At 36.6% G+C, this 14809-nt stretch overlaps 1 protein-coding gene and 1 long non-coding RNA gene across 6 annotated transcripts in view; one reads left to right on the top strand and one right to left on the bottom strand.

Annotated features, from left to right (window-relative positions):
* Window positions 1–4021: 4021 nt before the first annotated feature.
* Window positions 4022–14809, top strand: part of SCLT1 (sodium channel and clathrin linker 1) — a 183161-nt gene continuing 172373 nt past the window's right edge. For 4 of the 5 annotated variants that reach the window (XR_012483292.1, XM_074274165.1, XM_074274169.1 and 1 more), the window contains exon 1: window positions 4023–4449. Coding sequence is in view for 4 of the 5 variants with exons in the window: in XM_074274165.1 (XP_074130266.1) it covers window positions 4416–4449 (34 nt within the window). In the remaining variant the exon portion in view is untranslated. Of the gene's footprint in view, window positions 4450–14809 lie in introns of all 5 variants that reach the window. The other variant, XM_074274167.1, reaches the window with a different exon arrangement.
* The window catches only part of LOC141546391 (uncharacterized), a 44284-nt gene continuing 39365 nt past the window's right edge, over window positions 9891–14809 (bottom strand). Inside the window, exons 5-6 of the long non-coding RNA XR_012483293.1 lie at window positions 11285–11341; window positions 9891–9981 (exon numbers count right to left, since the gene is read on the bottom strand). This is a non-coding gene — a long non-coding RNA (uncharacterized LOC141546391). The remainder of the gene's footprint in view (window positions 9982–11284; window positions 11342–14809) is intronic.

The following is a 14809-nucleotide window of genomic DNA, read 5'->3' as shown; positions in this document are numbered from 1 at the left end:
CTGGTTTAGAAATCATGCAGAACAGGATATTGGGCTGCAAATCTCAATAAATATCTCCCAGATATGGTGCCTATGCAGTTCCCCTACTTTATTGTCTTTGGGTGACCCTATGCCAGTTAGAAAATCATTACCATATTTTAATATCTACATGAGTGGACTTTTTTGAATGCATTTGGGGTTACCATAGATGCAATTCCACCAAAGCTTTAGGATCTCCCCTTGTTAGCAAACTCCTTCTATAACCACAAAATTTGCTTATCTTGTCATGTAATCAATACAATTTGCTCTATAAAAATCTTTGTTTTGTCTTGCTGGGCTGCTGACTCCTTCCTAGAGCTTTGCTAGCCCACTAAACTTTGTAAATCTCATTAAAATGCCTTTGCTTGAGTTGGAGACTGAGCCTGAATTCTTTCACAGACACCAGCACAACATATATTTAATATCTCAACATGAAGAAATCATGACTAAAAGAGATTTAAATTATTAGATAGGTATAGTTCATGTCTAGAATCTCAAAAGTACAGGTTTTCTTCTTACAAAGCTAATCACTGTACAATATGGTATCAAGCTCCTTACCACCAAAAAACACAAAGATTCACAGGCCTATATATACAAATACAAGAAAATAAAATACTTGTATTGCCCATTATACTCCTATTTCATCTAGATCCTTAATTGGATTGCTGAATAGATATTTTGAATTTACCTCAAATTTTCACTGTGCAAGCCATTTGCAGAAATTGGAAAGGTTCAGATTCAGATTTCCTGACCCCTCATTGAAGGGATTTTTTTTTCAAGCTGCAGGCTTTGTACCACAAAGGTACAAGTTCCTTTAGTTTGGGATTTATCCAGGCAAGTACAAGTGTTTCGTTACCACCTGTTTTGGTCTTTGTTTGAAGCTGACTTTTTAGAGTGAATGTAAATAGCAATTATTTCTGTTTTGTCCAGAAACCCTGAGGGTCTTCCCCTGCCAGATTGACTTTTTTCCCCAACTAGGTAAAAAAGGTCTTTATGTCTCATTTCTATCTTACCTAGCCTTAATCACTGAATGAGTAGTTGCCTCAGCCAAACTGGGACCTGCAAAAGACCATAGCTTAAAATAAGATCTTTCACTACATCCAGGATCATATATAGTCATCCTGTTCTATATCTTGCCACTGTACCCAGATGGATGTAATGGAGAAAGTGAGACTGGTCTGCACAGACCTCTCTCACTTACATTCAATTCACTTGTATGTCATAGTATCACCTCCCTAATAATCATGGTCCTCTTCAAGAACAAAGAACAAACAACAAAAGATTTTGCTGTAAAGCATCCTTGATTCTAGGAAACTGAGGGAGAACCCTTCAGAGGTCTCAAAATGAGAGAGGGAGATTTTTCAGGCAAAAGTCTGTCCTCCCAAACACCAGGAAGCAACCCAGTTATGACCCTCAGCAAGGTCCACATCTTGTAATTGGGAAAGGTTACTGGCCCCAGAGTCCTAGAGACCTAGGTTCCAATGATACTTAGCTATCTGGATGACTAGAGGCTTATTATTTAACCTCTAATAATATATATAATATAAATATAAATATAAAATAATAACTAATACATCAGTTTCCTCATCTATAAAATAAAGGGATTTAACCAAATGGTTTCCCAAATATTTTTACTCTTTAGGTTTTTGTGATGCTGCTTCTTCCTGGTTCTTTTCCCACCTACTCTTTCACTGTTTCTTGCTGGATTTTTATGCAGATGATACTCACTAAGTGTATGTGCACCAAGACACACACACACACACACTCTCTCTCTCTCTCTCTCTCTCTCTCTCTCTCTCTCTCTCTCTCTCTCTCTCTCTCTCTCTCTCTCTCTCTCTCTCTTAATATTATCTCACTTGGTGAAGCTCCCATGGATTCGGTTATCAACTCTACATAGATCTTTATTAGATCTATACATTTCCAGTCATAATTTCTCTACTGGACTCCAGTCTCACATCACCAGTTCCCTGTTGTACATCTCACATTAGCTGTCCACTAGACTAAACATGTCCAAAATAGATCTCATTATCTTTTCCCTCAAATCTTCAAATTTTTGGGGGGGGTACCAGTCAGTCACTAAACATTAAGTGTTTCCATACACCCGGCGCTGTGTTAAATGCTGAAGATACATAGAAAGGCAAAAGACAGTCAATGTTCTCAAGGAGCTCACAATCTAATAGGGGAAAACATACAAATAACTATGTATAAAGAAGCTACATAGAGGATAAGTAGGAAATACAGTTAACTCTTCCATATCACTGGGGATCTGTTTTGATCCTTTTTCCAAACTGGAGAAGTCTGACTTTTTTTCTTTTTTCTTTTATGGGATGTTTACAGTATCTTATTGTAACATTTTTATTAAGTATTTTCTGTTTCACCTGTGGTTTATGTAAACCTCCCCCTAAATTCTCGTTTAATTTTGTATGACTATGCTACACATATACACACACACATACATAAACTGTGATGGGGAAAGTCATGATATGGAAGGGATAACTATAATCAAGAGAGGGAAGATTCTAGAATGAAGAGGAGTTGGGAAAGTTTTCCCTCTAGAAGGCAGGATTTTAACTGGAATCTGAAGGAAGTCTTGGAAGCCAGAAGTCAGAGATGAGATGGACAAGTGTTGCAGACATAAGAGATGAGAGATGGAGTGTTTTGTTTGTAAAAAAAACTTAAGGACAGTATCATTGGATGGCAGTGTGTGTGTGTGTGTGTGTGTGTGTGTGTGTGTGTGTGTGTGTGTGTGTGTGTGTGTTTGGGGGGAATTAGTGGGGGAAGTGTAAGATATAAGAAGACTGCGAAGGTGTGGAGGATCCATTATGAAGGGCTTTGAACATCAAACAGGGGATTTTATATTTGATCCTGGAGGTGATAAAGAGCTGCTAAAACTTAATTGAGTTGGGGTGAAGATTGAAATGGTTGGATCTACATTTTATTTTTATTTTTTATTATAGCTTTTTATATACAAAACATGCATGCATGGGTAATTTTTTAACATTGACCCTTGCAAAAACTTCTGTTTCAACTTTTCCCCTCCTTCCCCTCCCCTAGATGGCAGGTAGTCCCATACATGTTAAATATGTTAAAGTATATGTTAAATACGGTATATGTGTACATATTTATACCGTTATCTTGTTGTATAAGAAAAATCGGATTTAGAGAGAAGGTAAAAATAACCTGGGAAGAAAAAGCAAAAATGCAAACAAACAACAACAGAAAGAGTGCACAAATTCTATGTAGTGGTTCACACTCATTTCCCTGAGTTCTCTCACTGGGTGTAGCTGGTTCAGTTCATTTCTGCTCTATTGGAACTGATTTGGTTCATCTCATTGTTGGAGAGACCTAAGTCCATTAGAACTGACCTGTATTTACATTTTAGAAAAATTACTTTGAGGGCTAAAAGGATGAGGGATTAGAGAGTTGTTTGTGGCAGTAGACTAATTAGCAGGTTATTGTAATGATCCAAGTATTAGATGAGAGCGTGTACCAGAGGTGGCAGTGTCACTATCTCGCAGCTTTATTGTCCTTATCATCATCATCATCATCATCATCATCATCATCATCATCATCATCATCCTCATCCTCCTCATTCTCCTCAATCATCATTTATATAGCAATTTAAGGTTTTCAAAGATTTGCACAGAGATCATAGAAATCGGTTTAGCCAATTTTATTCCTTTAGAAATATTCTGTAGAATGGACCTTTGCACGAGAGAGAAAAAGATTTAGGGGGAAATTTAGGGGATGCAAATGCATCCTATCAATAAAAATGTATTTTTAAAATAATTGAATTGAGCAGCCCTGCATTCTGGGGAAGGTATTTCTACAGTTCCGACCTGCGGAACTCCCAGACACTCCCGCCCTCTGGCCTCCACGGGTTAAGGTCCAATGAGAGACGTGCTTTCTGCCCCGCCCCTTTCCCCAGCCTATCAGAGGCATAGTCTGGGAGAGGGGAGGGGCGTCTCAGGGACGTCACGTCGGCGCCGTCGTCGTGACGCAAATGCGGCGTCGCCGTCTCCAAGGAGCGAAGCCCGTCGCCGGTTTTGAAGTGGCGCGGGGCAGACGGGCGGGGGCTCCGGCAGCGGCCTGATCCTTCTTAGCTGGTGACCCATCGGTGTCCCGAACCTTCAGTCCGCCCGGAGCTGAGTTCTCGGGCCTCGTTTAGGTTGTCCGGCCCAGCGTCTTCGGAGGGACGAGCGGGCCCGGGCCGGGCCGGAGCCGAAGCTCGGAGGCGGAGGCCGAGGCCGTAGTGCTCTCCGCGCCTCCCCGCTGTGTCATCTCGCTCGCGCCCGCTCTCTGCTTTCTTTTTTCTTTTCTTTCCCTTTTTTTCTCGGGCATTCTCAAGTTGCGTTGTCATTGGAAGGGGGGAGAGCGGCAGCTCAGAGTGCACCGAAATGGCCACCGAGCTCGACTTTCTGAAAAAGCAAAGTAAGCCGCCGGGTCCCGGGGTTCGGGGGTCCGGGGGTGTGGCGTGCGGTGTCCGGCGCGGAGAGGCTCTGACTGCGGCCGCTGTTGGGGGGATCGTCCGACGCCCGGGGACGATAGAGAAGCAAACGGAGACCCCGAGGAAGAGCCGGGGCTCGCTCCGGGGCGCTCACGTAAAGAGCCGCTGGAATGGGGTCCAAATCCGGCGCGCCTCCCGCTGCGGGCCCGCTCTGGGGCTGCGCACTGCGCGCCTGAACTTGGGCGCTTTTATTTTTATTTTTTAACGCAATGGAAGGATCTTGGGACGGGGATTTAGAACTAAAAGCTGCCTTAGTGATCCTCTAGTTCATCCCCTCCCCCCTTTTTTTACAGAAGAAGAAACTGAGGCCTGTGCAGAAGCAGTGACCCGGTACCCGGTTGTCTGCCTCCGAGGCCGGTGCCCTGTCCATTCACACAAGGGCAGGGTGGCTTAGCGGGCAGGGCACCGGCCTTGGAGGCGAGACCTGGTTTTAGAGCAAGCCGCTGGCGCCGCCCCCCCCCTTTTAAAGCAGGGATAGTAGTACTGGCAATCCCTACCTCCCTGAATTGTGATTGACACTCAAGGTGTAAATGGATGTTTGCCTGCGTGCATTCAAAGAAGCGTTTACGTGCTTACTACTTGGCTAGTGCTAAGTGCCTTCAAGGAACTTACTGTCTATTGAGGTAAAATAATATGTAAACACGGACTATTTGGGGAGATAATGTCTTTTCCATTCCCCCCTCCAAGATTTTGCAAGAAAGGCACGGGGGCAATGCTTTCGCAGAAAGCTAGGAGATTTTAGGTGAGAGAGAGGCCTTCCAAACTTTAAATTGCTGCATAAATGTAGACTTAATATATCATGTTTCTGTATTGGCGTTTAGATTTTTAAAAAATTACTGGAAGAACGTTAGATGATTAATCCATCATTAGAGCTAGAAAACTTTCGTGATTATCTTTTAATATCTTACCCCTTTTACAGAGAAAGAAACTGAGGTCCCAAAAGATGTAGTGCTTGCTTTCAGGGGCATAGTGTTTTAAAGTTGACAGAGCTCAGAGTAGTGATTTAAACTCAGTTTAAATCCAAATATTTGTATTGCCAGTTAACAGTTATTAACAGTGCCTGCTGGGTTGCATGACACTGAATTAGTAGAAAACAGTGTTTTCTTTTATGTACTGAAAAATATTGACTACATTTAGATTAGTGAACATTAGATTTTAAGTCAACACAGCATTCTCTTAGACATTTAAACATCTTTATACTTTTCCAAGGACCTTTTGCTATTTTGAATAGAGGAGAAAGGATATAAGTAAAGATAGCTTTTTGAAGCAACAGTTACTGCCTGGTTGCAGTAGAGAATATTTAGCGGAAGGTTCTATATAGTTGTTTAGTAAGTTATTTAGTGAATACCAATTAAGGTTATGTTACTGTACTAGAAATGATATACAAAGAAGAATGTTTTGTTTACAGTTTACTTGGGGCTATAATCAAATTAGCATTCAAGAATTAACTTCCAGATGGGTGGCACAGATGATAACTGCTCAATGGTTGGATGAGGAAAAAGTTGCAGGAGGAGGTAGGTCTTAGATTGGATCTTGAAGGAAAGGTATTTAAAAGTTACTCTTGGGATGATATGAGGCAGAGAATGAATTTTATATTGTGTGTTGTAAATATTGTGTAAATACACTGTAAAAATGAGTAGACAATTTGGATGATATATTAAGTATGTACTGAATGCAGGAAATAAGGTTGAAGAAGTAGACTTTATGGGAAACCCATGGATATAAAACTAAAGATTTTATCTTAAAGGTAAGAAGATGCTATTGAAAGTTTTTAAACAGGAATTGAAAGTAACATTTTATATAGTCATGCACAGGATGGATTGCAGTGAATGTGATACATTGATTGTCCTGATAATTTAAGGTGAGAGGCAAAGCAAGTCATGCCAGTTAGTCATTGAACATTTATTAAGTATCTGCTTTTGTATCAGGTTTAGTGCTAAGTCCTAGGGGTACAAAGAAAGGGACAATCAATCCCTGCCCAAGGAGCTCACAGTCTAATGGAGTGAGGGTGAAGGGAATAGAAAGAGCCATGTGTAAAAATTTTGTGTGTGTGTAGAATGTTAAATACATACACATATGATAAATTGGAGGTAATCTTAGAAGGAAGCACTAGCATTAAAAGGGAGCAAGGTGGAGAAAGACTTCTTGCAGAAGGTGGGATTTTAGCCAAGACTTAAAGGAAACCAGGGAAGCCAGGAAGGAGAACATTCTAGGCAGGAGAGATACCAATGAAAACTTATGTAAGAACAACAATAAGGAGTCTAGATCTGTTGGTTCATAGAATATGTGGAAGAAAGTGACTCCATATGGAAGAAGACTCAAAAGGTGGGAAGGGGCCGAATTATGATGGGCTTTAAAATCTAAAAAGTTTATATATTTGAACTTGGAGAAAATAGGGAGCCCCTGGGCTTCATTGGATGGGGAGTGATATGGTCAGATCTGTGTTTTAGAGAGTTAGAATGATATCTGAATGGAAAATGGACTGAGCGGGGAAGAAATTGGAAAATGGAAGAAAGGGGAAGAAGAAAGAGACTGACTAGAAACATTGCATTTCAGGAGAAATCATGCTGGATTTTCAGTCAGAGGATCTAGAGTTCAAATCCTGGATCTGCTACTGTGCCAGTGTGACCTTGGGTATTACTTAATCTTGCTGAATTTCAGTTTCCTGATTTGTAAAATGTGGGGCTTGGACTGGATGAGGTTAACTTATGATTTTATGAATTAGGATAGTTTCAGCAAAAAAGAAATGTTAAAAAGATTATTTTGAAGAGTTATAGGCAGATATTCTTCAGAATGAATTGTTTGGAAGGTGTGGGCCCTGCTAAGTAGTATTGGATTTTGTGTAATAGGAAGCAAGAAAAACAAGGGAATTTTCACAAGATAATGTGAGTGTGTGTATGTGTGTGTACTTGTGCACGTGTGTACATGTGCACGTGCAGGTGCATAGCAGTTTCAAAGCCTCTTGGGGAAGAAAAAGAGCATTATATTGTATGACAGTCCAGACTTTTTCTTTTGAACTTGACAACTAAATCTTATATAAAATATCCAGATTTTAAAAGTGATATTTGTTTTTATGCTTGCTCGTTTTAAAAAGCTACTTAATAGCATGTTTTCCATGGTTATTTCCTTTTGACTTCTCTAAGAAAGTAAGCTACCCAGGGAGCTACTGATCAGAAAATACAATTCGTATATTACTTCTTCAGGCTTAGCAAAAATGCCAGGCCTAGAAAACTTCAGGTTAGCTAGAGACTGATATATTAGATAATTAGATATTTTTAATTTATGGCCTAAAAGGATAAGATACAAATGATAAATATGGTATGAAATATAGCTACATTAAAGATTTGCAAAACAGTGCCGTATGATATTTGAAGGGGAAGATCATTACATGTGAGAAGGGAAGGCTAAGTAGAGATGGAGGCATTTGAATTAAGTTTTTAAAGATGGGTAGAAATTTAGCAGTGAAGAAAGATTGGGAGGGAATTACAACTTGAGGAAGTAGTAGTATAAGCTAAGTGCAGAAAGTCACATGGCATCTTGGGAGGAAAAAAAATCATTTTTGTTGGAGTTTTATGATATAAAATTAGAGTGGTAGATTGATACCATATTATTGATTGCTAGAATTTTACTTCATTCAGCAAAAACTTATTAAATGCCTATAACTAACTGCAAGATTTTGTACCAGGTTTTGGAGATACAAAGACAAAAATGAGATACTCCCTTCTACTGAGGTATTTTTATTTTGATAACTGTAAGTACAGATAATATGAACAAAGATTAATTAACATAAATAAAGCCAAAGTAAATTCAAAGTGTTTTGTTGTTGTTGTTGTTGTTGTTGGGAGGGAGGTAACCCAAGTAAATGTATAAGATAAAAGTGCAAAATTTAATTCCCAGGTCTCTATTTAAAATTTTGTTGAATGAATGTAGTATATCTGACATGATTTTTTTTTTGACCTTATTCCCAATCTGATTTAGAGATTCAGCTTGATGTTGCTCATCTTTTTACCTGAGAAGCCTTACTTATAGCTGTAACCAAATGTCTTAATGTAATGAGATCATCTTATAAAAGTTTTTAAAGAGAATGGCATGAGGTCCATGCTAAGTCAGTAGCTAGGGAACAATTAGGTGGATTAGGGAAGAAGCTAGTGCTTTTTTGAGGACTGCTTACAGTGTTTTACTAGAGTAGAGAAGAGAGAAATGCCTTGCCTTATTTCCCCAAGGGCAGTCAAGAAATGGATGATGAAATTGACTGTCTTATGTGACAAACAGAAACCAATATTGTTTTGGTTTCACTATCTTGTGCTAGACTGAATAAAGAAGAGACAGCTGGAACCATTTGGAAACATTGTAGAGGAACTAGTCTTTTTGAAGTGATTTCCTTGTTTTTAGTTGGATACATTCAGAGAAGCTAGAATATTTATATAAGATAGTGTTCGACATTTCTAACTTCTTATCTACTAATATTATGACCCTTGAACTGTATGATTATGGAAACCAAGAAGTATCTTAGATGTTAAAAGAAGAGAAAGTTTGTTTTGAGTGATGTTGCACATGTATTCTTCCACTTTTCAAGGTTGAAAAAAATTTGTGAAAAAAGTAAATTGTGAATTACTTCTTATCTGATCTGCTTATATAAATGGACACTTGCTATTGCCTGTATTTCTTTTATGTCAACAATAAACATTTTATTGTATTTTATTGATTTGTTTTTATATCATCTTCATTTCCAAATATATTTCTTTTTTCTCACTACCCTATCCTCCTGCCACTCAGATTTTTAAAAAGAGAAAACGCAAAACTTAACTAATACAGCAAGTATGTGACAGTATAGACAATATTCTTCACTCATAGTAAGAAATTGATTTTTTTTCAGCTGTTCTCCAGTCAAGATCCATTTTTTTTTTTTTAGTGACACAACATTTAGTTTGTATTTTTAAACTAGGTGTCTTAAATATGTACAAAGCATATTTGATGATTACAAAAGGCATTATTAGACTTGATTAAAACAAAATGTAATTATAAAGTCTCTTAACAAGGAATATCCTTTGCATATATTTGGATCATATAAGCTTCCTTTATAAGTTCATTTCCAGAGATAACAGTTCAGGGACATTCTAAAACAATGAAACACATTTAACAAAGACATTTCTCATTTTCATGAATATATTAAATAGTCCAAATGGAAGACAAGTTTCTTTATAGTGATGAGATCCTTCAACTTTTCCTGTTTGTAGATGATACTATTGTTAATTGTATGGACCCTCAAATTAACATAGAGTATCCTTAATGAAATCTACAATGACTGAGATAGGTTTAACTATACCTAGGAAGGGTCATAGATAAATTTTATCTTTTGGCCAGATTATAGAATCCAATGTATTGGGCAGTCCATTGACTTGATACATTGTTTCATATATCCAGATTAGGCTCCATAAGTAAACAGTGGCCTGTACCTAGAATAGAATAGGAAGAAGAGTGACCTGAATTATATTTGAGATATATAGTGTTTTTAATAATCCTAAATTGCTTTCTTATATATGGCCTATCTTTTTTATACTCCTTTTCTCTCAGTGATGCTCAATGATTGAAAATTCCAGAATACCCAGATCACTACAGAATCAAAGTTATGGGTGACCCAGAAGTTAGTGAGGAGAGGGAGTACAAGTAAGCTGCAGCTTCTATGGACTTCTTAATGACCTATGCTGAAGAAGAAACTTAAAGGTTGTCTCACTAGGATATCTCATGAGAGAAATAGGAGTCCTTAAGCTCAAAATGAGCTAAGTTGGGCTTTGAATCTTTTAAGCAACAAAAGAGCTTTGTATAAAGAGGATCAAAAAGAAAACAGGGTACTTGGAATGGATAAGATGATGAATGACAGAAGGTTTTTTAAAAAACCACTTCATTTCTGTAGGGAGAAGATGATGAGAAACTTTTCTTCTTGGAAACCCCTCCCCCCCAAAAAAAAGCCATTCTTAGACAGTTTCCTGGAATATTGAGAGGCAAAACAATTATAATCTATGAGTAGTTCCTACTTCCATGGAGCTTAGGTTTCCTCATTTCTAAAAAGGAAATTCAACAAGATTATCCTTTAAGATCTCTTCCAGCTTTTTGATTTCCTTCACAGGCATATAGTGTACAATTGTACACTATTTCAAAGTCCGATTCTTTTTGCACAGCAAAATAACTATTTGGACATGTATACAAATATTGTATTTAACTTATACTTTAACATATTTAACATGTATTGGTCAACCTGCCATCTGGAGGAAGGGATGGGGGGAAGGAGGGGAAAAGTTGGAGCAAAAGGTTTTGCAATTGTCAATGCTGAAAAATTACTCATGCATATATTTTGTAAATAAAAAGCTATCATAAGAAATAAAAAAAAAGATTTCTTGCAGCTTTAAGTGATAGAATGAGCAACATTTATTGAATTTGTACTATGTATTAAGTATTATAAATACAAAAGTTAGACTTTATCTCCTTTTAAGAAGTTTAAAATCATTTTAAAGGAGTTTTTATTCTAATAGGGAGAATTAACACATAAAGAAATAGAGGGTCAAGTTACTGGAATTATGAATGGAAACAAAGGGGAATAATTGATATACCCCTTTCAGGATTAATGGCAAAGTTAATTTGTTGTTGTTGTTGTTTTGTTAAAGTTTTATATTTACAAAACATATCTCAAAACTATCTCATGAGAGAAATAAGGCAAAACATTTAAAAGAAATAATAGCTAATTCCCTTACTTATACTTACCAAATGCAAAAAGATTTAGGGGAAATCTTCTAGTATGTTGGATTATCTCTGGGTAATCTACAGAAGAACATGGGCAAAAAATTTAGTTGAAAACAGATGGATGAATTGTGTTGTACATCAATATGTATGGAGGATACACAGCAAAGACCCAGGTGCACTGAAATATAAGTAAGTAGTAGCTTAGAACCCAAGTTCTTAAACTGCTTTGCGACCCCATCTGGTACCTTGTAACTAAATATGAAGGTTGCAAAATTATGAGTTAACAGTAAATGTTTGATTTGTATACCTATTTTATCCATCTAGATAAATAGATATATCTAGAGCACTCTGCAGTGATTTTCACCTGAGTAAGGTGACATGAACTCACAAGATTCTAGATGCTTTCTTATTATTTTTAAAAAAATATTATTCCAGGATAGTTTGACTATCAGATATTTGGAGAAGTGAGAAATTTATGACCAAAAAAGAACTAGAGAACATTATGAAATGCAAAATGGGTAATTTTGATTACATTAAATTAAATCAGTTTTGCATACACAAAACCAATGCAGCCAAGAGTAGAAGGAAAACAGAGAGCTGGGAAACAATTGTTATATCCAATGATAAAGGTCTCATTTCTAAAATATTTAGAGGATTGAGTCAAACTTGCTGGGCTGCTGACTCCTTCCTAGAGCTTTGCTAGCCCACTAAACTTTGTAAATCTCATTAAAATGCCTTTGCTTGAGTTGGAGACTGAGCCTGAATTCTTTCACAGACACCAGCACAACATATATTTAATACCTCAACATGAAGAAATCATGACTACACAAATGGAAGTCTGCTGCTTTTTTCTTTTTTTTTTTCTTTTTGCCAAGGAAACAACAGACAATAACTGCTAGAAAGGAGTTAAAACCTAATGTATATAAGGAGATGATAAGACAACACTTGAATTCATATCACTCTGCTTAGATGAAAAATCATTGCAAAAAGCTGTATGAATTGGTAAATATGATTGTGGCTCTATTAATAGTATGCTTTTGAAATATTTCAGAGAATTTGTCACTTAACTAAAAGAAGGCAAATGTTATCCTAGTTTTCAAAGGAGGAAAAAGAATAGTGTCTGCAAATTATAGGTTAAATTTGACTAATTACAAAATCTAGAAAATAGTATTCAACCAGTAGTTATTGACATCTAGAAAGGACAGGAGTGATCACAAATAGCTAACATGATTTCCAGACTGACTTTTTAAAATAGGGCCCCTGCATCAAGAGAATGCATAGATATAATGTATATAATCTAATGTATAAGATTTCAATAAGACATTTTATAGTCTCATGTTCCTGTTTTGGATCAGCTTAGAGGTGTTAGATTATTTTAAACAGTAAAGTTGCACTTATTTGAAACTAGGTCACAAAATCACACAATACAAGTTTTAGAATTGGAAGAAATCTTAACAGCTATCTCATCTAATCCATATGCCCAAAGCAGTTCTTACTATAACCTGGTAAGTGGTTATCCAGGCTCTGCTTGAAAGTTTCCAAGAAGGTAGAAATACCATCTTACAAAGATACCCATTCTACTTTTGGTCTTCCAATTTGGTTAGTGAGTTCTCTGCATATTATTCTCTTTAGACAAATCTCTAATTGTTATAAAGTTGAGTTTTCCTACCCCTCATGTCAGCCCTAAATTTCCCTCTGAAATCTCCACACATCTACTCTTTAGGACTCTAATAAGCCTCCTCTACATCACAGCCTTCAACTTCTTGAAGACAGCTGCCATGTTTTGTGATAAACATCCCCAGTTCCTTTAACTGATCTTTATGTGATATAGACTTCAGGTTAATCACCAAATTTTCTTCTTCTGGACATTTTCCAGCTAATCATTGTCCTTGATCAACTTACCTTAATCAAAACTGAACATAATATTTCAGATGAAGGCTGATGAAGACAGTTTAGTGGGATTATTATCCCGATATTCCTGGAAGCTATGCCTTACTTACAGAGCCCATGATCATATTAGATTTTTTTTTGATTGCAATATCACATTACTGACTTATTTTGACTTATCCACTAAAACCTCTAGATCTCTCATAATATTGCTGTATAACATTGCTTCCTATATCATGTACTCATGAAGTTGATCTTTCACAATTTATTTTGGATCTTGACTCTGTCATCCAGTATGTTAGCGATCACTGTTTGTATTAGCTGTAGTTTAACTGATCATGGTCATCTATATCTTTGTTCAGATTATTGGTAATAATTATAAAAAATAATAGCATTTACATAATGCTTTAAGGTTTGCAAAGTGATTTAAAAATGTACGATTTACCACCCCCCACCCCAACAACCCTGGAAAGTGGATAGATACTATTATCCCCATGGTTATAAATAAGAAAACTGAGGCTGACACTAGTCAAGTTATTTGCACAAATAATGTCTGAGGTTTCAGTTGAACTCAGCTCTTCTTGAATCTTAAGTCCAGTGCTCTTTCTAATCTTTCTAATATACCACTTTAACAGGTTTTTAAGAAATGTTTTTATTGATAGTTTTTTTTTACACAGTCATAATTTCCCCGGCACACTTCTTCCAACCATTTCCAAAGAATCTTCCCATATAACAAATGGTATTTTAAAAAGACAAAGAAAAAAAATGAGGGAAAAAAATCAGAATTACTGATCAAAAAAGTCAGAAAATTTGAGCAATGTACAACATTGTGTGTCTTACACATCTGCAGGGGGGAGGGGAAGGGCTCTGAAAATTTTCTTTAAATTTTGAATTCCAAATTACTTCTCTCCATCTAGTTTCTTTTCTACTTATTGAAAAGGCAAGCAATATAATGCCCATTATACATGTGAGGTCATGGAAAACATTTACATACTAGACATGTTGCAAAATAAAAAGAAAAATAAATGTGGAAAAAGTGTGTTTTAATCAGCACTCAGTTCCTAAATTATTTCTCTAGAGGTGGATAGCATTTTTTAATATTAATTCTTTGGAATAGAGTTGGATCATTATATTTATCTTTTTACAAAGTCTTTTACACTTGATCATCTTTTCATATACATTGCTATTCCTATGTACAAGGTTCTCTTGTCTTGCTTACTTCATTTTGCATTAATTTAGATTACATTTCAGTTTTTCTGAAACCATTCCCCTCATTTATTCTTACAGTACAATAGTATTCTATCACAATCATGTATCACAACTTACGTTTCGATTTCCAATTCTTTGCCTCCTTAAAAAGAGCCAGCATGAATATTTTTATATGTATATTCCTTCTTCTTTTTCTCTGATCTTTTTTGGGTACAGACCTAATAGTGGTATTGCTAGATCAAAGGATGTGTACAGTTTTATAGCCTTGTGGGCATAATTGCAGGTTTTTCTCCTGAATGATTGGACCAGTTTAGAACTTCATTAGCAGTACATGTATATACTTACTTTCCCGCATTCTTCCAGCATTTGTCTTTTTTTTTTTTTCTATCACATGATGTGAGGTGATATCTCAAGAGATGTTTTAATTTGCATTTCTCTAATCAGTAGTGA

This window comes from Sminthopsis crassicaudata, chromosome 6 (genome assembly GCF_048593235.1).
Source record: "Sminthopsis crassicaudata isolate SCR6 chromosome 6, ASM4859323v1, whole genome shotgun sequence".
NCBI classification, from domain to species: domain Eukaryota; kingdom Metazoa; phylum Chordata; class Mammalia; order Dasyuromorphia; family Dasyuridae; genus Sminthopsis; species Sminthopsis crassicaudata.
This window is presented reverse-complemented; position numbering and strand designations above follow the sequence as displayed.